The sequence below is a fragment of the Oryx dammah genome, unplaced genomic scaffold (assembly GCF_014754425.2).
Source record: "Oryx dammah isolate SB20612 unplaced genomic scaffold, SCBI_Odam_1.1 HiC_scaffold_8, whole genome shotgun sequence".
In the NCBI taxonomy this organism is placed as follows: Eukaryota; Metazoa; Chordata; class Mammalia; order Artiodactyla; family Bovidae; genus Oryx; species Oryx dammah.
In genome coordinates this window covers 41,598,693-41,623,905 of record NW_024070192.1, presented here as the reverse complement: position 1 = coordinate 41,623,905, position 25,213 = coordinate 41,598,693, and the positions used below count along the sequence as shown (strand labels likewise).

Below are 25,213 nucleotides of genomic sequence, written 5' to 3'. Positions count from 1 at the left end.
CCTCCCGGCCAGAGCTGCCCAACCCTGGCCAGAGCCAGTCGGAGAGAGTGAGAGATTGAGTGGTCTGGCCGGGAGGACTGCGGGAACCAGGTATGCTAGGAGGCAGAGGGGGAATACAGCGTGCCTGGAGGAGGCTCTGAGGGGGAGGGCGTGGGGTGGGGGTGGGGGGCCGGAGGTGTTGGAGGGATAGGGGCAAGGGACAGGGAGGGGGAGACTTTCCGACTGACACACACCCGGGCTCCCGACAGCTGAGCTGATATGGCCCCTAAAAATAGCAGAGGAATTTGAGACCTGCAGCCCCCCAGCCCCACAGGCCAGGATCAAGATGAGCATACGTACACACACACAGACACACACACACCAGCACGCATGAACACTTGATCACAGCACAGTGTTCTTGAGAACACGCAATCATAGGCTCACCCCAGCCATCTAATGACTGCGGCAGAGGCCAAGACAACCACTAACGTCACCTCCGATACAACAACAGCAACAGACACACAGGGCCCGCTGCACGCTGTGCCCAAACAGCAGCTGTACGGCCATCTTGTAAAGTCCTGCAGGAGCAGAGACCCACACGATCAGTCTGAGGCCCACTCTGGCCGCCTCCCTGTTATAAATACACCGGGGACGTGCATGGAATTGACTGCACGCTCTGTGTAGACGTCCCTTTCTCCCACACTGCCAGCAACTGAGGAGGGTGGGGCTGGTGGGGCGGGGTGGGTGGGCCTGCAGGCAGAGGAAATTGTGGGTGTCTGGCTGATGAGCAAGCGCTGCAGCGAGAGGCCGGTGCTCCGCATGAAGAGAAGCCTGTGGAGTTAGTATACCAGGGTGCCCAGACCAGGGCTGGGGACACCCAGAAGGCCGAAACGGGGGCTGGGAGCAAGTGGGAAGGAGCCAAGAGACAGCTCTTCTGGAGCTGTCTCAGACACTGTCAGCTCTGCAGAATAAAGGGAACAGTTGTCGCCTCCCTCTTCCTCTCTGGGAAGAGCAGCGGTGGGGTGAGGGTGGGGTGCTAAGAAGCCTGAGCAGAACTGTCACCTAACCAGGGCCCAGCAGGGGTTCTGAAGACCCCAGGCCTATCATCCTGGCCGCTCCAGTGAGCCCAGGGAAAAGGCTGCTAAGCACTGCCCAAGAAGACCAAAGCCTAGCTCCACCTCCTACCTGCCATTCACTGTACCAGCCATCAGGACTGGGCTCCCCAGTTGGTGCTAGTGGTAAAGAACCCGCCTGCTAATGCAGGAGACATCAGAGACGTGAGTTCGATCCCTGGGTCGGAAAGATCCCCTGGAGGAGGCAGGGCAACCTATTCCAGTATTCTTGGCTGGAGAATTCCATGGATGGAGGAACCTGGCAGACTATAGTCGGTAGGGTCAAAAAGAGCCGGACATGACTGAAGCGCCTTAGCACTCAAGCACTGCTTTCTAGGGAGGGGGCTTCCCAGGTGGCTCAGTGGTAAAGAACCTGTCTGCCAATGCAGGAGATCCCGGTTTGGTCCCTGGGTCAGGAAGATCCCTTGGAGAAGGAAATGGCAATTTACTCCAGTATTCTTGCCTGGGAAATCCCATGGACAGAGTAGCCTGGCGGGCTACAGTCCATGGGGTCTCAGAGTCGGACAAGACTCGGGCCCCTCAGGGGCATGCACCGTGTCACAGGTCTCTGCATCTCCAGGGCTTTCTTGACACAATGATCCCAACCTCGGCAGCACACTGAAAACCCCTGTGGGACTTTAAAGATACCAATGCCTGGATCCCACCACTTCCTCCCAGTTTCTGATTTGATTCGTCGGGAGGGCAGCCTGGACACTGGGATTTTTAAAAGCTCCCCAGGTGATTCCTACATGGAGCCACAGCTGAGAGTTGCTTGACTGGAGGGTCAGCATAAGGCCTAGGGCAGAGGTGCCTGTTTGTTAAATCAATGAGAGTCAGTGAACGACGGACTGAATGATTTAGCTGTGCGACCATGGGCAGATGACTTAAATTTCTGTCATCTGTGAAGCCAGGATTAGGCTGCACTGACGCTGTTAGTATGAGACTGGTGAAACCTCAGTTGGTGAAATGGCTTTGGTTTTCAAAATGTGGTCCCCAGCCCGGCAGGATCAACATCACCTAGGAACTTGTTAGAAATGTAAATTTTAGAGTTGCACCCCAGACCTACTGAATCAGAAACTCTGGATAGGGACCCAGCATCTATGGTTTTACCAGCCCTCCAGATGATTCTGAGGATCACTGCTTTGAAGGAATTATTCACAGTGTATTGTACTTAAGTCAGTGAGACCTCCAGAGTCAGACTGCCTGGTTCAATCTTGGCTCCTCCATGCAGTAAACTACACAACTTAACTCTGTGCTTCCATTTCTTCACCTGTAAAATGGGGAGAAAAACTGCCTACCACATAGGGTTATTGCAGGAATTAAATGAAGTGGGACTTGCAAAGCCCATACGTTTTCAATAAGTTTTAACAATTATTATCTCCCTGTGATCATTAGGGGGAGAAAAGGGACATCACAAGCAAAATTTCCAGGTAACTGAAGTCTACCCCCTTTAAGGAACAAAATATTTTCTATTTTAAGTAGTTTTCTTAATTCTGTGACTACTTAAAATCATAAAAATAAGACTTTTTATAGACTCTCTAAATTTCTTCAGTTAAAATACTCTGAAAGGGAAAGTGTTAGTCTCTCAGTCATGTCCAACTCTTTGCGGCCCTATGGACTGTAGCCCACCAGTCCACGGGATTCTCTAGGCAAGAATACTGGAGTGGGTTGCCATTCCCTTCTCCAGGGGATCTTCCCTTCTCCAGGGATGGTACCTGGGTCTCCTGCATTGGAGGCAGATTCCTTACTGTCTGAGGCACAGAACTGATCTCAAACACCTTAAACTCTGAGCTCCTGACTTACAGCCTGGCTTCTGCCTCATCGATGCCCCGAACCACTCTCCGAGGGCACCAGGCCCATCTCGGCACCGCAGCCAACGTGAAGGCCTCTCTACCCCTGTGGCTTCCGACGCCCTTTGTGTCTGTGTATCTGCTGCTCGTTTGGCTCATTTGTCCCCTACCCCTGCTGTCACTCTGCCTGTCAGCGTGCCTGTCTCCAGCAGTCTCACCTCCTTTGGACAAGCTGTTTCTGCCAAAGGCTGTAAAACCTGATAACCAAGCCTGACAGAAGAGGCCAGAGCAGAGCCAGTGGGATGTCGGCGAGCCCGTAGCCTCTGCTGGGAGTGAAGCCTGGGTTTTCACACACAGACTGGGTGTTCTCTATTGCGGCTGCGTGAGAACCTTCGGGGCGCCTTTCCCACTCAGCAGTATCCTGGGGCTTCTGGGTGACTGAGGGTCACTTTATCTGCACAGTCTTGTTCTGACTTCTGGTAACCACAGGCCCGCCACTCTGAGGTTCTGCTCATGACTAGGTCCTGTCTACTCTGTCTCTGAGATGCTTGGTGTTACTGACGGGGACCCTCTCGGAGCAGTTTCACTTCCCTTCATGAGAAGGACGACCTCTTCATTCAAAGGGGGAAGCTGGGGCCCTGGCAACCCACTCAGCTTCACACATAACCACGGCTGGTCCCTCTGTGGCCTAACGCTCAGTGCTGCTACGGGGCCTGGTCCTTACACCTGCCTTACAGCTCTGGGGGGCCATGCGGTCACTCCCACAGCTAGCCAGACCACGCCGGGTGCCTCAAGTGCCTCCAAGGACGGCCACAATCTGGCTCCTCCTCAGGACTTCACCCTCACCTTTCTCTCACCCTCGCCATCTCCCCAGCACCCCAGGCTCTCTCTCTCAGACAAGACCTCAGGCCCTCATCAGCCTCAGAGCCTCTACTTCTGAAAGCCTCTCCACCTTCCCAATCCTCCCCATTTCTCCAAGTCCATCTTGAGTCCCACCTCCTTCATGAAGCCATTCCAAAACCCAAGGCCTGCATGGTGTGGTAATGCAAAGACCGAATCTCAGCCTCTCTCTCTCTTTTTTTTTTTTTGCAGTCTGACCTAAGGGGAAGTTACTTCTTAAACTTTCCACTTTTTTGCCTTATAGTATACTTATCTTCTCGGGTTGCTGTGAGAATTTTAAAAAGTAGTATGTGGAAAGCACCTAGCATTAGTTCTAGCAAATGGTTGATAGTGATTATTACTAAAAACTCCAGCGTTCACTGTCTATACATAAATATTCATATCACCGTTCATGCATGGTGATTCTTGAATATACTCAGCATGGTGCTCTGTCACACACATGGGAGTCACACACCATGGGGGGTTAGAGTCGCTAAAGTCAACATGTAAGACAAAAATAGAATATAGTCAAAATTACTCTTAAAAATCCCTTAACTTGCTCACAAAATAGAGTACACATGCTTTTGTATATACCATCCTTATATCTGAAAGCATAATGTACACAGTGAAGTAGACAAAATACAATGGTTACAATTTCAGACTACAAGTAATATAGTTTCCTACACAACCACATACAGGTATCCTCTGCTTTTTCAAAGTTTGCTTTATGCCACTTAGCTTTACAGAAGACCTACATTAGTACCTGCTTCCGACAAGCAAAAGAAATCTGAAGAGGTGGTTTGCTTTTATGGAAAAAAAAAAATGCTATAAAAGCAAAAACTGCATCCAGCGTTTGTTTTGCAGCAAGCGTTTTAGAGGCAGCACACACCCTGGGCAACCCTGCCAAGCTCCTTCTCCAGGAACCATACTCAGCCTCTCAGCATCAAATCACCATAGCTTTGAACTGAATCTGTATCTGTGCTTCACAATTTTGTAATGCATCCATTAGCAAAATGTGCCCTTAGGTAATTGCTTCTTCACTTTACACCGTTTCATCTTCCAAAAGGTTTCATAGGAAAGCTCTACTTTCACACAGGTTGTGTGTGTGTATGGTGGGGGTAGAGGGGTAGTGAGCTGTATTTGAATTTATTGAATTTTAATGAGTGAATATAAGCCATGACCAAACTGATGTTTTGATGGTAACACATTTGTGTGATATGTTTAAGCCTTCTTCTCTCCCTGGAGAACAAGAACATTTCCTACTTCCTTTAGAGACCATACCCCCCGGTAGAACTAGGCACATAGTAGGTGTTCAGTAAATACCCACTGGATTTAACCAACTGATCTGAGAGGTACTTGTGCAGCTTGTTGTTTAGTTGCTAAGTCGTTTTTAACTCTTTTGCAACCTTATGGACTATAGCCCGCTAGGATCCTCTGTCTGTGGGATTTCCCAGGCAAGAATACTGGAGTGGGTTGCCATTTCCTTCTCCAGGGGATCTTCCCAGACTGGAGATCGAACCTGTATCTCCTGCACTGGCAGGTGGATTCCTTACCAATGAGCCACCAGGGAAGCCTACATGTGCAATTAGCTGTGGATAAAAGAATGAGGACCAAAGGAATATTTAGATAGAGTAACAATTTCAACTACCCTGCTCTCCCACATTGGTAGCATTGGATGAGTGAACGGTCCTTGGCTCTGTTTTGGGCACTGGGCCAGGCAAAGCGGCTGAGCAGAGCTGGGGCAGGCTAGGCAGGAGGTTCTGAGGAGTAAGTGGTTTACTTGTGAAGCTAGTATTGATATGTAATACCTCAAGGTGAACACTGTGGGGAAGCACAATGCCTGTTTGGGGTTTTTTGGTTTTTTGTTTGTTTCATCCCCTAACCACTAGACTGAATTTCTTGAGGCTGGTTTAGAGGGAGATAGTTTGTAAAACATTGAGACTGAGGTTCTAGTTAACATATTAATGAAAGAATACTGCTCTGACTCCATTTTGTCTTTGTTATTCCCCTTTAATCAGAACTCAAAAAAAGAAAAAGGCTATAAGCACTGTCTCCATAAATGGATTCTAACTGTATAGTATCCATTGTATTATTACTAATTTGCAATGTATAAAATGTCACTAATCAGACTCTTGGCCTGCCCCCCTGGCACTAGTGGTAAAGAACCCACCTGCCAATGCAAGAGATGTAAAAGAGGTGGGTTTGATCCCTGGGTCAGGAAGATCCCCTGGAGGAGGGTATGGCAACCCACTCCAGTATTCTTGCCTGGAGAATCCCATAGACAGAGGAGCCTCGTGGGCTACAGTCCATAGGGTCTCAAAGAGTCGAACACAACTGAAGTAACCTAGCTTGCAATGTGAAAGTGAAAGTCGCTCAGTCATGTCCGACTCTTTGTGACCCCATGGACTGTATGGAATTCTCTAGGCCAGAAGACTGGAGTGGGTAGCCTTTCCCTTCTCCAGAGGATCTTCCCAACCCAGGGATCAAACCCAGGTCAACCGCATTGCAGGCGGATTCTTGATCAGCTGAGCCACCAGGGAAGCCCAAGAATCCTGGAGTGGGTGGCCTATCCTTTCTCAGGGGATCTTTCCGACCCAGGAATTGAACCAGGGTCTCCTGAATTGCAGGCAGATTCTTTACAAACTGAGCTATAAGAGAAGCATGCAATAGAACTCCTTATTTAGGGAAGCTGGGGCAAGTCCTGTTTCCAGCACTCAGCTCTGATGGCTGGGGAGGGGCTGGAGCATTTATGCTTCCCGGGGTAGGAGACCTCACCACCAGACAAATGCATTCTCCAGGGAGATCAGTTCAAAGGTTTCTCAGTACTTGTGACTTTCCTCTGCTGGGAAGGATTATCCTTTATCACCTGTGTGTGTGTATAACAAACGTCTTCTCGCCTATGAAAAAACAGTGTAAAGGTGTTAGTAGTGACTGGTACCCTTTGAGATACTAAAGGTGTTTTTTCTTAAATTGTTGGGCATCAATAACCAGTGGATCCCAACAGACTTCCTGAAAGAAGCCTAGGGATGGGGAAGAGGGCTAGAGGAAACCTTCTGGGAGGGGAGGAGGGCTAGAAGAAACCTGCTGAGACCCAGGGTGCACACCCAAGGCTGGGCAGATAATCCTGCCTAGGAGGTGGCTAGAGGCCCAGTCAGCCTTGGCCCCGCCCCCAACCCCTGAGGCCTAGCTTCCTGGCCCCGCCCGCTCGCCGCCAGCGCGAGGGCGGGATCGAGAGGGCGGGATCGAGAGGGCGGGGCCAGGTCGGCACATGCGCCTGGAATCCCGCGGTGCATCCGCCCTGTGTTGCTGCTAAAGCCCGGCAGAGGGCGGTCGCCTCCTTCTCAAGGGTCCGCCAGGGCCCAGGCAGTGGGATATCACCTCCTCCGGGTCGCCTTCCCGGCTCCGCCCCCAAGAGGCGCCCCCAGGAGAGGAGGCTGAAATGTCAAGATGGCCTCTCCCTTCACCCCATGGGTACTTCGAGAAGAGGCTAGGACGAGCTCCGCGCAGACTTTGTGCTCATCACTGCTCCATTCCCACAGCCCAAAGCAGTCCTCATGTATAGTAGGCATTCAAACGCTTACTGATGGAATAAAACGGATGAATGGATGACTTCATAAATAAACAGAAGACTCCAGGGACGCCTTGAGCCTGTGTGGTGGGGACAGTTCTGGGACAAGCAATCCAGAAGGGTCAGTGGGCTTGCCCCAGAGGTGGTCACTGAGGCTTGTGAAGTCGCTCAGTTGTGTCCCAACTCTTTGCGACCCCATGGACTGTAGCCCCCAGGCTCCTCTGTCCATGGGATTTTTTTCCAGGCAAGAATACTGAGTGGGTGGCCATTTCCTTCTCCATGGGATCTTCCCGACCCAGGGATCGAACTTGGGTCTCCTGCAACATGGGCAGACTCTTTACCGTCTGAGCCACCAGGGAATCCCACTAAGGCTTAGAGCTCCCCAAGTCCCTGTATCTGCATACCCAAAGGTTTGCTCAGAGCCTGTGGACCCCATACCATCTCATGGGCACAGAGCCCAGGCGGGGAAGTCTGGGCTTGTCCTCTCTGACAAGAGCAGGAGTCCATTTCCTTGAAGTCAGTTTCTGGCTGCCGCAGGGACCACCTGACTGGTGGCTCCATTTGGCCTGCTGCTCCCTGAGGACTCTCAGCTGCTGGGGATTTCCTTGTGGCCCCTGGGGATTTCCAAACTGGCTCTGCTTGCCAAGCTCCCACAAGGTCCAAAGCCAAGGGCCAGCCTTGAGGATGATTTCCCAACATCCTCCACTCTCCTGCCCCAAATTCCACCAAGACTTGGGGCACTAGTAAATGAATGACACAATATTCCCATCCCTGCCCCCTCTGAGAGACAGGAGCCGATAGGCATAATGAAGAACTGTTCTTCTCTTTTTCACATAATAGACAACTCTTCTCTATGTCCACAGGAGAAAAAAAAGGAAACCCAGTTTAAGGGTCAGACACACCAGTTTAAATAAAATATCAGTGAGGTCTCCTGGGGTGTGAGCTGGAAGCCTGTGCTATTTATTCTCAAAGTTAGAGCCGTTCTTTCAGCTAAACCTCAGTGTCTTTCAAACACTGGACATTCAATAAATGTTTGAGGATCTGTGTGTTCACCTTTGGGGACCTCTGTTGGGCCTGTTTCTAGAATCCTTTGAAGTAAAAATAAAGCACAGATCCAAACTCGATAGAAGCAGGAAGGAAGATGCAAAAGCTTCTACTTTTCCTACCAACCCACACCTCCATGTTAAGAGCCCTGGCCAAATCCACTGGGGCATGTGAGTGCCTGTGTATTACCAGGCTGGGCAGAAAATGTGCTTGGTGAGCTGGGGAAGCACTACCACAGTTGCGGTGGCACACAGCCAGGACCTGTTGGCCCTGGGGCAGCAGGATTCCTGAGCTGGTGAAGTGTAGAAATTGCCCAAGAGGACAAGCTTTCCTTCCTGGGAGGAAGGGAAAACATGTCCCTCCTGCCAGACTCACCAGGGGGTGCTGCAAGAGGAGACAAGCTTCCAGACCACTCCACCATCTCTTCCTGAATGAGCTGTCTAGAGCTGCTCTATTCAACATGGTAGCCATTAGTTAAGTGTGGCTATTTAAACTGAAACAAAGGAATGCTTCTGATTAAATTAAAAATCAAATAAAGTTTAAAATTCAGTTCTTAGTCACACTGACCACATTTTAAGTAGGCAATAACTATGTGTGGCTAACAGCTACCAAGCTGGAAAGCAAAGATGACAGAACAGTTATCACTCTGCAGAACTTTCTACTGGGAAGGTCTGGTCCAGAGGATCCCTGTTTAGCTTGTCCTTGACAAAGTCTTTGTCGTCCCTGACAAAGACTCCTTCAGGCATTGTCCCTGACCCCCTGCTGTTCTCTCCCACCCCTGACCCAGAGTCAGCTTAGACTCCTGTCCCCATGTGCTTTGCCTTGACCTCCAGGCTTCAGAGAGAAGTGGGGGAAGGGATGGTAGCCGCAATTGAACCTCCAGCCTGGAAGCAGAAGCCAGATGCCAAGGGGCTGAAAAGGCAAGGCTGAGTGGAAGCCAGCCCCCACCCCAAGGCATCCCAGGCCTGGGAGAAAGCCCCTCAGTGCCACACAATCGTTCCTTGTTTCTGCAGACTCTCTGGACCATGCATGGGTAAGACATCTGGAATGCAGTGGCCTGAGGGCTTCCCCACATCACCGGCTGCTGGACTCATCTGATGTTAGCGCTCTCAGAAGGAGAATTGCCAGCAGAACCCTGAACTCTTGAGGGCAAATAAGGCAATGAAGTCTTGTACTGAGCAGAAAGCCAGGAGGTCTGCCCTGGAGTAGTGGGGACCATGGCTGGACACTTCCCTGCAATGTCATCTGGATAAAGCTAAAGAGGTGGGGTGGGAGGAGGACTCTGGGGCACGCTCATCATGCTAGAGAGGCTCCAACAAGCTCCCTCAGGAGGAACAAGGCATGGATCCGACTGCTGCCACATTCTATCACAGGCACTTCACTTGAAAAGCTCTGCAACAGTAGCTAGGAAATTCAAGGTGCGAGTGAGTGGGCAAACTCCTATGTGTGAAGGAAGGAGCAGAGAGCAGACCCAGGAACTGGTGGGTCAGGGCTGCCTCCCATTCTGTGCCACAATACTCTTTTTTTTTTTTTAAATATGTATTTATTTGGCTGTGCCAGGTCTTAGTTGGGGCACATGATATCTTCATTGCCACACTGTGGCATGCAGGATCTTTAGTTGTGGCATGCGGGATCTAGTTCCCTGACGAGGGATCGAACCTGGGCCCCCTTGTCCAGTGGCGAAGGAAGCTCATAGCCTTCACCATTGGACCACCCGAGAAGTCTCATATGCCTCAATTCCTGTGAGCCCTAATCCACGTGGGCTGTCAGAGGCAAGGCAGGTGTAAAGAAATACACTGATTTGTAAAGAGACCACAAAAAAAGTATAGTTTGTTCAACTGGAAAACAAACAGGTAGAAAGAAGCCTGGCCTTTGAAAGGTACTGGTATCAGCCAAGAATTTGACTGGAGGAAGTCACAGGGAAAGGAGCTTCGAAAAGAGCTTCGAAAGCTGGCAGCAAACTGCAGATGAGAGTGGATGTTCAGGGCAAGGCAATCCCACTCTGAGGCTACTCTGTGGCCCCGAGTAAATGTGGGGTCCCGCCTGGACCTCATTTCCCTATCTCTGCCTGGAAGAGCTGACTCTTTGGAAAAGACCCTGATGCTGGGAAAGACTGAGGGCAGGAGGAGAAAGGGATGACAGAGGATGAGATGGTTGGATGGCCTCACCCACTCAATGGACATGAGTTTGAGCAAGCTCTGGGGGATGGTAAAGGACAGGGAAGGCAGGCATGCTACGGTCCATGGGGTTGCAAAGAGTTGGACACGACTGAGCAACTGAACAACCACCACCTGGAAGGCCTCAGGGGCAAAAGCATCATCCTGAGAAGAGTAAACCCCTCCCCCTACCTGCCATGAGCCAAGCTGAACTGTTAACAGGCTGTGGCATTCCTGTGGGCAGATGGCCCATCGAGCTCCCAGGTATCAAGAGCTTCTCAGCCAACAGAGACAGATGATAATGGCGTGACACAGTTCTGAGTGACTCGTATTGATTCATTCATCCTCAGAACAGCCTTATGAGGAGAGTACTGTTATTCTTATTTTACAGATGAGGGAAATGAGGCACAGAGAAATTAATTTGCCCAGGGTCACCAGTGAGGCTTCCCTGGTGGCTCAACAGTAAAGAATCCGGCTGCAACGCAGGAGATGCAGATTCAGTCCCTGGGTTGGGAAGATTCCCTGCAGGAGGAAATGGCAACCCACTCTAGTACTCTTGCCTGGGAAATCCCATGGATAGAGGAGCCTGGGCTACGATTCGTGAGGTCGTGAAGAGTCAGACATGACTGGGCACGTGTACCTAGTAAGCAGCAGGGCCAGGATTCAAAGCCAGGCAGTCAGCTCCAGAGTCCACACTGTGCCCAGTACCAATGTGTTAACAACATACACAATCACATACAACTCTCGATTTGTGGGCCCTTCTGCCCACGCTGCCCTCCCCCAAATGAGCTGAAAGCAGTTCTTGCAGCCAAAATCAGCCCTCCCAACCAACTTCAGATCTGCCAAGCATCTGTTCCTACAGAACAGTAAGAGCTGCAGTTTGGGGATTTTGAAGAGAAGGGGTGGGGAGGGAGGAGGGGACTCTTTATAGCAGGGGCTCCTCCTTCAGAGGCACAGAGAGAGACCTCAAAACCAGTGGTCTAAGGAAGACACAGGGGTTGGGTGGGGAACCTAGGGCCCTGATTAAAAAACAGGAAAACTGTGCCTTCTTCTGCCCCAGAAACCAAGTCATCTGGTTTGAGGCCAGCCTGCCTCTGCACAGAGAAGGTGACGGCTGGTTAGAAGGACTCATGGCAAAAATGCTTTGGAAGGGTCTGGGTAAAAAGGACAACCCAGACTAAATTCTGCTGTGAGTGTGTGTGTGTGTGTACAAGCCATTTCCAAGCCAGATGTCCCGTCACAGAACCTGATTCTTCTCCCCAAGTCAGGGCCAAGAAATGATGCGTGCAGGGAGGGGAACTGCCCTGCCCAGGCACACAGATGCCTGCCTGAGAGGCATGCGGGCAGGCATCCATGGGCCTGGGCAGCGTGGTTCACCTCCCACGATGCAGGGTGAGAGCATTTTCCTAAGCAAGGTGTTCAGGCTAGTACTCCTCACCTTCTCCAAACCTAGCCTCATTCCTGCCTGCCACCCCCAACCTCACCTAGATAAGAACCTCTGTCACTGTCCAGAAATACTGAAGCCAGAATCAGGCTCACTGGAGACTGCCAGAGAAAATGGGGGCTCCGCCAGGCAAGGCCAAGCACGAAGGGGAATAAGGATGTTTGCTGGCCACTGGATTCCAGGAAGAAAGCCCACAGCTGCCCCCGCCCCCCAGGCTCTTCAGGCGGGGCGCCCAGTTTGTCTCTCGTCTCTATTGATCTTGACGCACCGCCAAGTGAGTGGGGACTTGACCTCACCCTGTGCCCGTGTCCTTTAGGTAACCTAGGCCGCCTGCAGAGGAGGAGGCAAGGCTGTGGCAGGCCCAGTGCAGGCTGGGTCCCTCGTGCCCGCAGTGCCAGGCACACAGGCTCCAGGGGAGAGAGAAGATGCCAGCCCACCCAGAAAGGAAATCTCTCACTGCCCCAAAGCCGGTGCCTCTGCAGGCAGGCAGCTCCACAATCAAACCAGCACACAGAGGAGGGAGCTGGGGGTGGGGAGGGGAGGACGCAGCCACTGCAGGAGGAACTAACGAGGGCATTGTATCAGACCCCTCCCATCGCCTTGTCCCTGGAAGGCTCCTCGGGACTCTCCAGACACTTCTGATGGGATGGGGCTGGGCATGAAACTGGGTGTCACAGAGAGCCATGACCGTCTCGTGCTGCCTGACGAGTGCTGTCACTGCTTGGCCTCCGGCCCGCGCCACTCCGGGCCGAGATCTATCTTTTCGCAGATGTCTTCTGTTCTAGAGAAAGCACAGGCTTCTTGATCCCAGGGATGATGTCATCAGCCTTTCTTCTCCCCAAAACCAACCCCCGCCAGGGCCTCAGGTGCTCCTCAAGGTTTCCCGATGTCCCACTCTGACTATCCCAGGGCTCCAGACGCTGGTACCCAGTCTTCCCTATAGCCCAGAGCCAAGACCATCCCTGGTCCACCTTGCCTCCAGCCCTGCTCTGCCCAGAGCCAGGGGCAGCCTCATAGTCCTGCTGACAGAGAAGGGAGCCCAGGAAGTGCCCTGTGAGAGACTCCCCTCCCTGTGGGTACCCGCTTGCCCTAGGGCCTGCCAGTGAGAGAAGCTGGTGGGGAAGGAAGGAAGTGAGTCAGCTCCTTGCAGAAACGGGAGCGGGAGGGAGGAGCCAGCAGAACTGAGATCAGAGGGCAGAGGGGCTGGAAAGGTCACTAAGAAAGAACCAGGCCCTGGAGGTGGCTATGGGACCCCTGCGAGGTGGCGGAGAGATACAGGTGACAAGCTCAGCAATGCTACCTCGCGCCAAGGCTGCTGGTCCCTAGAGGCCAAAGAACCTGGGTCTGAGCAGATGCAGCCCCACCTGAGGATGGAATTTGAGGCGGCACCCTTCCAGATGCATGCACTGACTGGAGGAAGTGAGGGCTTGGAGGATAGGACCAGCCACGTTCTTGCCTTGCTGAGGCGAGGTCTCTGGTCCCCAAGGCCTCCCACTGCTTCTCTAGGAGCCCGGCTGCCCCCTCGCTGGGCCCCCCTTGCATCTCCCAGAGAGGATGGGAACCGAGTCCGGGCCCCAAGAGAAGAGCAGTTGGGGCTGTTCCACCTCTGCCCCTGCCCTACCCGTCTCTCTGGTAGCCCCTACCCACGGGGGAGATGTCCCCAGGCTCCAGCTGGAATCTGTCGCCCTGACTGGGAAAAATCCTTGCTGTGAACATTCCCAGCCTGCCAACATTCCAGCCCTCAGGCAGCCCAGGGAAAGCAGAAGGGAAGAGGGTGCCCTGTGCCCTGGCCGGGCCACGCTCCACCCCATCAGAGACCTGCAGCCACTAAGACAGGCACATTCCTCCCAGGTCCCCTGGGCCGGACACTGTGTGATCCCATGTGACCCCAAATCTGCTTCTCACCAGCGCTCAGTGCCTCCTTGGGCAGGCTGTCCCAGCGGCCCTCCTCCCAGAGCCCCCAGTTCTGGCTGCCTAGTCCCATTTCATCTCCACTCCTGTGAGGGACGCTAGGCATCCGAGCACAGAACCAAGAGTCATAACACGCTGCAGCCAAGTCACCGAGGACGGCCAGCGGGGAGGGTTCTAGGAAACCCAGACTGAGCTGAACAAGGGAACCAGTTTCTGACTCGAGAACCATCTTCTTTCCTTCAACAAAATATCCACCCTTCTCAAGCGCTCCAGCAGGGCAGAAATGAGAAGAAATTACAATCCTGATGAAGGCTGTGAAGGGGTTGGGGGGGCTGCTGTATAGAGCTGCCGTGGTCTGAGAGAGGACCAGGGAAGGTTTCCCTCGGGAAATGATGGTCAAACCGGCCCGTGTTTATGTATGAATATACGGGGGTGGACGGGGAAAAGCATTACAGACAAAAGAAACAGCAGGGACTGGATGGCAGAAGCCAGTAGGAATGCTGAGTTGCACGCCCACCACCTGCCAGGCACTGTGCCGGGCCGCGGGCCTCGCCTTTGTCCCACAGGGCACACTAGAAAATGACATGCTCACTCCTGTATAAAAAGAGGACCTGCTCCTGGTCAGAGGCGACATTCTGGGATCTTGCTACCCTAAGGGCTACAGAGGTCAGTTCCAGCATGTCAGTGAGAGCCAAAAAGGTAAGGGGGCAATGTGCCTGGCTTCCGGCATCTAGCAGGGGAAGATGTATAAGAAGCATATGAACACACCTCCCCCACTCCAGGGGACCGAACCTGAAGGCTGCCAAGACACTTCTCTTCCCATGGCTTCCCTCAGGCACCTTTCCAGGACCTCTCCCAGCTCTCACAGGGTTAAATCCCAGGACTTCCCCAATGGTCCAGTGGTTAAGACTTCACCTTCCAATGCAGGGGGCATGGGTTTGATCACTGGTTGGGAAGCTAAGATCCCACAGGCATCAGCACCCAAAAACCAAAACATAAGACAGAAGCAATATTGTAGCAAACTCAATAAAGACTTTTAAAATGGTCCACATCAGGAAAAAAAAAAAAAAAGATTGAATCCTGCCTGCTGCCCCTTGGGCTCACTTCCTCAGGTGCATCCTCCAGAGAGGCTGAGAGCAACAGTCACATCCTTCTGTAGCATCCACACAGCATGAGTGGCCAGTCTCCCCCCTGGCACCCCCTTTCCTTCTGGAGAAGAGGCTTCTAGGGACCTGGGAGCAGGAACCAGAAGGCCCAGGCCTGGGCTGGGCAGTGGATATATAAGGATACCCAGAGACTGCCTTCCTCTACCTTATGTAGATGTATGGATGTATACATGGATATATGGACACACAGGGCTTCCCCGGTGGCTCAGACAGTAAAGAATCTGCCTGCAATGCAGGAGACCTGGGGTTTCATCCCTGGGTTGGGAAGATCCCCTGGAGAAGGGAATGGCTACCCACTCCAGTATTCTTGCCTGGAGAATTCCATGGACAGAGGAGCCTGGCAGGCTGCATACAGTCCATAGGGTCACAGAGAGTCAGACGTGACTGAGCAACTAACACATACATACGCATGTGGATACACAGCTCTCCTAAGCAGAGTGAAGGGCCAGGAGGTGTACCCTGAGTTCAAATCCTGACCAGGGACTTAGTAGCCATGAAACCGTAGGCAACTTACCTAACCTGAACCCTCTCTGTAATCCAATGTCCTCATCTGCAAAACAAAGATCGTTATAGTACCTACTTCAAAGGGCTGCTGGGAAAATGTACTGAGTTCGTATGTGGAAGACATCTAGAAGTAATAGAAGTTCTCATAGAAGCGGGGTGAACACTAACCATGATCTTCAATCTCGCTACTATTTTTCCTGCCCTTCCTTCAAAGCATCTCTATTCAGACTGAATCTTTACCAGATCAGTTACATACCACCTAGGGAGCCTGTGTGAGCTGCACACTGTCCTGGGTGCCACACAGAAGGCCAGGGGAACCCCCAACAACCTTTCCTGTTTGTACAGAGTGGCCGGGTGAGCCAGGCAGGGGCAGAACGCCATGCCCTGATTCTGAGGAACATATGGCAGGAGGTGAAGGGAGCCAGAGCAGTGACCCAGGTCTAAGGAAATAGTTTCCCAACCCAACTAGAGCCAATGACTGAAAAAATAAGCTTTGCTAACACTGTCCCCTGTATTTAACAGAACAGAAGCTGCTGCCAAACACCACATGGGACTCGAGGGCTGGCTGGGGGCCCCCCAAATGGCATAGCAAGGGGTGGGGGACCATGATGACTCCACTCCTTGGCAGTGCCTGTCTGGCATGGTGGGTGCCCAGGGTGCTGCAGAGGCCTGGGACACATTCATACCCGCTGCCCAGACAGACAAAGGAGGCACCAGGCAACCTGCCCAGGCAGCAGGGGAGCCCCCACCCCAACGGGTCACCAATCCCCACCCCCACAATGCTGTTCCCCACCCCAGGCTCCAGCGAGGAGAATCCAGCAGCTCAGGGTAGGGGCAGCGGGAGCCCTGCTGGCAGGCAGAACGCGTGCTTGTGGTTTCTGGGAAATGCTGTAGAGATTTGCAGCATTTTTAAAATACTTGTGTTCCCACCCGCCACACACACACACACACACACACCCCTTCACCCCACTCCTCACCCACCTCCCCCCGTCTGGGTGTTTGCATATCTGGTATTTTCCAGAACCATTTCAATATAAATAAAAGAGATCAGAAGGGAGAGGAGGCCAAGGTGGTCTGGGGGATCAGGGTGGGCCGGAGGGTGCTGGTCAGGGCTGGAAGGGGCTGGAACAGCCTACCTCCGTCAAGGCCCTGCCCCTGCATCAGGGCTCCAAGCTGTGCCTGCGAAAACAACCAGTGACCATGACATGTACCCACACCCAGGCCAACGCGGCCCGGGCACTGTGCCCACCACCCACAGGCTGGGTGGCCAGCGCACTCTGGGGCGGTCGTTCATCTAGTATCTCCCTGGGGAAAAGGCAGAGTGGACCTCTGAAGACAGAAGGGAGACCTAGCAAAATGGAAGTGACCCAGTTTACCACACTATTCTGCTGGTCCCAGGCACCCCGCTAATCCAGGACAGACAACCCCCCAAAATGCTCCTAAAGACCTTTCGCTCACCAGGTCATACATCCTTGAACCTACCCACCTGCCTTTCATATATCCAAAAGGACATAGTTTGGATTCTATCCTGAGCCCCCAAACCAGGCTCTCCCATGGTGAGACTCTGATGCCAGGAACTTTGGCATAAAATGAAGTGAAAATGTCCTGGAGTAGCAGTAGGAACAGGGCATTCTAGAACACTGAACTCAGGCAGTACCCCACCACCAGCAGAATCCCCTGGGAAAGCCTGTTGCCCAAAAGCCAGCCTGGCAGACCAGGAAGCAGCAGTTTCAAGTCTCTCCTTGGAATCTTTTGGGCCCCACTCGTGACAGCACCCAGGGGTCCTGGGGACCAGGAAGAGGAGGCTCGTACCGTTTCTTCCCAGGGCCTCCATTATAGCCTTCTCCCAAATGCAGACAACCCTGCCTGGCCAGTCCCCTGCAAGGCCACTGAGGACCACGCCTGCAGGTCTGAGAAGCCTGGCTCTAAAATGCGGAAAAAGCAAGAGAGCACCCAATGTCCCACCTCTCCCACAAGTGGGCTGTCTTAAGAACAGAGCTTCAGAGAAAGAGTTTGGACAAAAGTGTTAGGAGTCCTATTGGAAAGAAAACCTTACCAGGGGCAAGAATGGAAGAGTACTAGAGTGGGTTGATTAACACAGGAAGCATGTGTGTGCGGGCTCAGTCGTGTCCAACTCTTTGAAACCCCATGGACTGCAGCCCGCCAGGCTCCTCTGTCCATGGGGATTCTCTAGGCAAGAATACTGGAGTGGGTTGCCATGCCCTCCTCCAGGGCATCTTCCCAACCCAGGCATCGAACCCAGGTCTCTGACACTGCAGGCAGATTCCTTACCGTCTGAGCCACCAGGGAAGCCCATGAATACTGGAGTGGGTAGCCTATCCCTTCTCCAGGGGAACTTCGCAACCCAGGAATTGAACTGGGGTCTCCTGCATTGCAGGCAGATTCTTTAGCAGCTGAGCTACTAGGGAAGCTCCTCATTAACACAGAGGGTGTAAAATTGCCTTCCATGGATGGTATTAGAGACTGGGCAGAGGGAAAGGAACTAATTTCCCTGAGCGTTTACTACTGCTAAAGTCTAATAAGTGGCACCATCTAAGACACAAACATGTTTATCTTCAATAAAGGCCCACAGAGCATGGTGTGCAGAATAAACAAGTCTCCCTTTAGCACCAGTCTTATTCTCCTTCTCAGAGAAAACTGTAGTTAGTTGGGCGTGAATACTTCTCTGAGTTAGTCTTCTCAAATTCTGGGAGGAAAGAATAGAGCCCGTTTAGAGTGGCCATGGCTCACTTTGCCTGGGAGGCCTCTCCTAATTGCCACCCCTTCTCCTGTGGCAGGACTGGCCATTTCCTCCTCCTCACCCCACTGCATAGCTGTTCAGACCTGTGATAGCAGTTATGGTACCTGGTTGCATTTCTTTACTTAGGTCTATACGGACACGACTGAGCGACTTCACTTCACTTCATGCTTCCTCAAGGAAAGACTGCATTTTATTTATTTAATCTGCCTATGCCTGGTATAGCGCTAGTCCCTAAGCAGATTCATTAAATGTTTAAGGGAGGGACTTCCCTGGCAGTCGGGTGGTTAAGATTCCACCTTCCAATGCAGGGGGCCCAGGTTCCATCCCTGGTCAGGGAACCAGATCCCACATGCCGCACCTGATCAGGGGTCTAGATCCTGCATGCTGCAACTACGACCAAGCACAGCCAAGCAAATTTTTTTAAAAAGCTTAAAGGAGTAAGTAAACTAAAGCTCACAAAAGCTTGGTAACTTTAGGAAAACACAAACACAGGTCTTTCTGGCTACAAAGTCCATGCTGTTTACACCATAAATGCTATCTTCCAGATTCGCCTGAGTGTGGAGGTGGTTTTAGATGGGCACGATGACCTCTTTAGGAAACTTACAGCCCTACAGCCTTTGAGTACAAACCCCAAGTTCCAACAGAAGAGACTGGATTACAGACCTCAGGCAAATGCCTGACAGCTTGAGAGGGTTCAGGAAACCAGCCTTGGATGGGAGGGAGTGATACACTTTCCTTTAAGCACCCACCCCTCCCCTCCTACCACATCCTGGAAAGCTCAGGGGAGCGGTGCTTTCTAGGTACGGCTCCCATGCAGGCTAGCTCCTCTGGCTCTTGGTGGCAGGGGGACGAACGCGTTGGCCAGGGTTTAGCCAGGTGGGCTTTTCTGAGCTCAGCAGAAACACCCTCCATTTCTCAGAAACCATATTTGTCCCCTATGAAGGCCCAGTGAAAATATAAACAGAAAGGATCGGCTCTCCCCTCCCTCAGGTCCTAGTACCTAACAGGCTGCTGCCCCTTTCCAAGAGTATTGACTTGCCCACACAGACTCCTTGACCTGGAGGAAGGAATTCTGAACCAACTAGGGTTTTAAGATCCTCATCATTACCAACACCTCCTCCAATTTCAGCAACTCAAGGATCTCTTTGCCTTTAGAAAACCTGAGTAACTGATACCCAAACAGACGTCCTAAAACATTTTCCCTGAGGAGCTGAAGAAAGGACTTAGCCTCTTCCCCAGCTCTGGCATCACACTTGACCCCTCCTCTCTTTCTTCTCCCACACCAGCGAATCAACAAGACTACAGGGCACCCCGAAGTTCATAAGAGCACTATTTACAATAGCCAAGACAAGGAAGCAACCTGAATGTCCATAGACAGGTGAACTGATAAAGAAAACGTGATACATATATATTTATATTCATACACACATACATACACACACATAATGGAATATTACTCAGCTATAAAAAAGAATGAAATCATGCCATTTGCAGCAACATGGATAAACATAGAGATTATCATACTAAGGGAAGTAAGTCAGAGAAAGACAAATATCCTAGGATATCACTTAAATGTGGAGTCTAAAAATTTGATATAAATAAACTTATTTACAGAAGAGAAACAGACTCACAGACATAGAAAACAAACTTATGATTACCAAAGGAGAAAGCGGGAAGTGGAACAAATGCATTAGGAGCTTGGGATTAACAAATACAAATAAAATAGATAAGCAACACGGTCCTACTGTATAGCATAAGGAATGATATTCAGTATCTTGTAATGAACTACAGTGGAAAAGAATCTGAAAAAAAAATATATATATATATACACACACACACACGCATAACTGAATCACTTTGCCGAACACCAAAAACTAACACAACATTGTATATCAACTATAATTTTTTTTAAAAATTTAAATAAAAATAAACAAAAAAGACAACAGAGCCTACTTCAGTTGCTCCTGTCGGACACGTCTCTTCATCTGCACTGCTTCTACCCGAATTCAGGCCTCCGTCCATCTTACTGAGACACTACAGCTCCCTCACTAGTCTCCCCACAGCTATCCTTCAAAGCATTCTCCATAAGCAGCCAGAGAGGTTTTTCAAAAACCTGTTCCCATCACTCCCTAATTAAATCGCTTCGCTGCCTTTAGGTTAAAGTTCGCATTCCCTAGATGACTCACAAGGGCCTCGGTGACCTGCTTCCCAATCCTGTCCCCACACAATCCCCCCGTCTTATTCCCCAGATGTGTCGTTCTCTCCAGTCTCCAGACCTCGCCATGTGTCTTACGGCCTTCCTCTTCCTTCTCTTGTCTCCCCTACACTCATCTCCCTCCCAGATATTAGTTCTCCCTCATTCCTTCCCAAGGCTGTGCTAGAAGTCCCTCTTCTGTGCTCCCCAGGACCATGTCCTGGCCTGTGTCATTGAGCTTCTCAAATGGCACTGAGCATCTCTCCCACCAGACTGTGAGCTCCTTGGGGCTGGGGTTATGTGCTATTCAGTGCTGGACCCCAGGACCGAGCACACAGGAAGTGCTCAAGAATTGTTTATTTCATAGGCAGGTGAGTGGAAGAAAAGACACAGAAGAGCTGCTCCTCCTGGGCCAGCTAAGTGATTCCTATGAGGTCCCAAGTCTATCCTCCTGCCAGAGGTCACCCCTGCTCCCAGTGGAACTCTGTCGAGCAGCCACAGGGACACACGAAGGAGGTGTGAACCAAGCATTCTGGGCACACACCGTGTGAGAAAGAAACCCACAGGGCTGTGTCTCCCTGGGGCCCTCTGAAGAGGTTGCGGAGGAAAGGCCCCATGGCCCCCATCTGTGTGCCGAGAGGGAACAGATGGCTAGCCAGCTCCCTCAGAGCTCCCTGGGGACAGGCGACGTGTGGACACAGTTGATGGACGGCCTGATGGGTAGGGTGACCGCCAGGAGCTGTCCCTGTGGGGCTGGAGTTGTCAGGGTTCCCCGCCCAGGAGCCTGGAGGAAGCGGGAAGACTCTTTTCTTGGCATGGAACTGGGGTTAGAATTGCTGCCAAGAAAAGGAGCAGGGGTAGGAGTGGGAGGAAGACGAGGAGATAAAGGACAAGAGTCCCAGAAGAGGCTGCAACACTCCTCCACCAGCCCCGGGGGCCGTCCCAGGACACTGGAATGCCGGGCTCGCTCTGCTCCTCTCTGCTGTGGCCCCGAGTCCCCGCTTCCTACCCAGGTAGGAAAAGATGCAGGGGCTACTCTGAACCTGTCAGAGGGCTCTAGGAGACTCCTGACGATGGGGCTTTCTACTGCCTCCCAGGCCCGATCCCCCAAGTGGAGGGAGACGTCCTCTGGGCATCAGCTGGGTTTGCCCCACAGAGGCGAGAGCAACCCGGCCTTTCAGGAGGTACCTGCTATACTGCAGAATCCACCAGGGCCTCAACAGCTGAGCCATCCAATTCCCCAGGGAGGAGGCAGCAGCAGCTAGCTGGGAAGGGAGAGGGGCTGGGAAATGTGAGATGCCAGGACGATCTGTGTGCTATAAGGACAAAACTGAACAGCACCTGGGATGCCAGGCCGAGGGCCCCTCAGAGACCTGTGCTGTGGTTCAGCAGGGAGCTGGCAACAATCTCCCAGAGGGGATTCATTCTTAAAGAGGAAGAAAATTCCATCTGTTAAAAGCAATATTACCCTGGTAGAAAGCAGAGACCCGTGGTATGATCATGGTATGATCTCTGGCTCTGAAATAAAGACTGCTCCTTCTAGGCTGTGGTTCCCTGAGTTCAGTCTTGTCTGATGGCTAACACATAGTAGGTGCTTGATGGGTGTTTCTGGAATAAATGAGTTCCAGCCCTCCCCTGGATTCCATGACAGGCTCCCTCCCACTCACGATCTTTTCCTGACTAGCAGAGCATCCTGACCCCATCAGCCCCAGGGTAGAGGAAGGTCAGGGACCTGACTCCAGTGCTTCCTGCCAGAGCCTAACCCTGCCGCTCCCAGGCCCTCCAGGCCCGAGATGCTGCCAGACTGAACAGCCAACTGAGCGTCCACTTCCCCTCCCTGGGGGAAAGCTAGGATGGGGACTCTGCCTGCTTCCTTAGCATTTCCTCCCACTTTTGACTTTGACACATCTGGCCGGTCACTTAGTGCTGAAAGGTCCTGGCCAGGCTATGCAGTGGTCAGGCTGCAGGGACTAGATCCAGACAATCCTAAAATCCACAGGCAGGAGAAAGGGAGGGTTAGAGCCAAGTTATCCCTCATGGATTGTCTCTAGGCAGAACATTCCAAACTGATATGTAGCCACCCTATCAAGAGTCCCCTGGGGTTAGAGATATCCATTCCCCTAGAGACCTGCTCACACATCTAATCTCAGTGTCTTCTGCTCCTATGTCACCCCTTCCATGGCTGTTTTGTGTGGGCTGGATACGAGTTGAGATCTCAGGGACAGTCAGGTCATACTATCTCTGTAGGCTAGATCCCTGTTGCCTTTCCAGGGCTGTGCTTTTTCTTCTTCCAGGAGATAATAAAGACTGTTGGAGCCCAAGTGATCTTTATAAATCAGATCCAGTCACTCCCCTGCTGAAAATCCTACAATGGTACCATTTCACTGGACTAAAATCTAAACTCCTACCATTATTTACAAGGTCCTCCATGATCTGGCCCCTGCTTATCTCTGCAACCTTACCTGGTGTTCAGCTCCTCAGTTGCTCAGGGGTAAAAGAAGGCCTGCAGTCACCTCCCCAAGAGCTACTACTAAAGCAGCCACACCTTACAGACGTCCCATGTGAGACCTGATTTAAAATAATTTATCTTTTCTTCACCTCCAATACATAAAAAATGGAAATCCTATATTTTAGTCCACATACCAGTCTGGACTAGTAGTAGTCCAGAGTGTCTCTCATAGCTGGAAGTGGCACATGTTAGCTTTCTCAATGCCTCAGTTTAGGGCTCAGGACATACAAGCCCACGCAGGTATCATACAGTCTGTATTATGGTGTATCACATCTGCTGGGGTCACTTCTCCCCACAGGCCAGATAAGTTGTCCCAGAGCCCAAGGAGTGGACCCCATCACCCCTTGCACTTGCTAGGCTCTGATGATAGCTATTGGGTACCCCAACCATCCTCCCAGGTACAAACGCCAGAGAGGCCAGCATACCCAGTCCCCGCTCACCCCTGGCTGCCCACGCAAACACTCACATGGGCTGGCTCCCTGCGGAGTCCCTCCACGCTCCGCAGCCAGCTCTGGCTGAGCTCGCTGAGCTCTGGGATAGGCTGCACCTTGAGCCGCACGCTGTCCCCAGACTGCCGGATCATCTCCACAATCTCATCCCTGGACTTGTTCTCCACCTTGAGTCCATTGATCTCCACCAGACGGTCACCGGGCACCAGCCCCAGGGCCAGGTCCTTGGTGCCCGCGCCGGGCTCGGCAAAGTGAACCACCCGCCGGTAGACCTGGCCTTCCGGCCCCCGATCCAGCATGGTGGTGCGCCGCAGGGAGAAGCCAAAGTCCCCGGTGGGCCTTCGCAGCAGTTCCAGTTCCCGAAGGGCAGGGGGTGGTGGGGGCAGGACCGGGGGCAAACGCAGGTCAGCGGGAAACCTTTTGGTCACCAGCTCCGGGGCTCGGGACCGAGGTCCTGATCGAGGGATACCCGGACCGGGATGCTGCGTCAACTGTCCCTCCAGGGTCCTCACCTCCACCTGCGGAGATGGGGCGGCAGAATGCTCCGAGGGGGTGGAGGTTTCCGACGTGCTCTCGTCCCGGCTGCGCTGGGAGAAGGAGAAGCGTTTGGCGATCATCTGCGAGTTCTGCTTGGCCAGGGAGCCGAACTTGGCCGCCCGCTGCAGCACCGAACCCCGCCCACCGCCTTCCTCGCCCTTGAGGTCGTCGCTGGAGCTGGCTGTGCTCAGGTGGCCCGAGTCCAGGACGACGCTGCCCCTGTTGCTGTCCGAGTCAATGTCCGTCAGGTGCAGGTCCGAGCCACTGGCCACCTTGATGGGGATGGGGTTGGAGATCTCCAGGCGCGTCCTGGAGTCGCGCTTGGAGGAGCGGTTCAGGTTGAAGAAGCCGCGACGGAGGCTCATCTCTTCCAGGCTCCGCAGCTCCGCCGCCGACATCCGCTCCTTCTTTTCCTTCTTTTCCTTCTTCTCCTTCCGCCCGCCATCTTTGTCCTTGTCTTTCTTCATGAGGTTAAACATGGTGGGGGCGCTGTTTCCAGGGGTGGCACCCCCAGAGGATTACAGGTGCTTAGTACAGGGCCTTTGTGCCCCGCCCTTGCCGCTGCAGACAGAAAGAGAGAGAGAGGTTATTCCAGCAGAGCCCACACGTGGCCAACCAATGAGCACAACTGTCCCTCACCGAGTGCCAGCTACGTGCCAGGGGCTCTGTGTCACCCAATACTGTCTCGAGGTGACCCTCATAACACTGCTATGGGTGTTCTTGTTGATGTTGTTCAGTAGCTAGGTTGTATCCAACTCTTTGTGACCCCCATGGACTGCAGCACACCAGGCTTCCATGTCCTTCACTATTTCTCTGAGTTTGCTCCAACTCATATCCATTGAGTTGGTGATGCCATAGAGAGGTCTATCATTACTCCCATTTTACAAATAAGGAAATGAGGCAAGCTTGTAAAAGCCCAGACTTCAAAGTCTATCATTTTCTGTAATCCCTGATAGACCCACACTTAGTTGTACACAGCGGTGGCATCTGGGAGCTCTATCCTCCCAGTTAAGAGGATGCTGTTGGGGCTTCCCTGGTGGCTCAGTGGTAAAGAATCCGCCTGCCAATGTAGGAGATACAGGTTCAATCCCTGGTCCAGGAAGATCCCACATGCCACGTGGAGCAACTCAGCCCATGCACCACAACTATTGAGCCTGTGCTGTAGACCCTGGCAGCTGCAACTGCTGAGCCCGTGTGCCACAGCTACTGA

General features: G+C 52.4%; 1 protein-coding gene and 1 long non-coding RNA gene across 19 annotated transcripts in view; one reads left to right on the top strand and one right to left on the bottom strand.

The window, feature by feature from the left end:
- MYO18A (myosin XVIIIA) overlaps positions 1-24,712 on the bottom strand; it is an 87,715-nt gene extending 63,003 nt beyond the window's left edge. For 9 of the 18 annotated variants that reach the window (XM_040243867.1, XM_040243868.1, XM_040243871.1 and 6 more), the window contains exon 1: positions 23,484-24,709. In XM_040243867.1, coding sequence (XP_040099801.1) covers positions 23,484-24,482 — 999 coding nt within the window. In that variant the 5' untranslated portion in view covers positions 24,483-24,709. Of the gene's footprint in view, positions 1-23,483 lie in introns of all 18 variants that reach the window. The other 9 variants (XM_040243884.1, XM_040243887.1, XM_040243885.1 and 6 more) reach the window with 4 other exon arrangements.
- On the top strand, positions 24-7,398 carry LOC120866273. Its single transcript, XR_005721625.1, has 2 exons — positions 24-90; positions 2,897-7,398. It is a non-coding gene; the product is annotated as an uncharacterized LOC120866273 (long non-coding RNA).
- Positions 24,713-25,213: the final 501 nt, after the last annotated feature.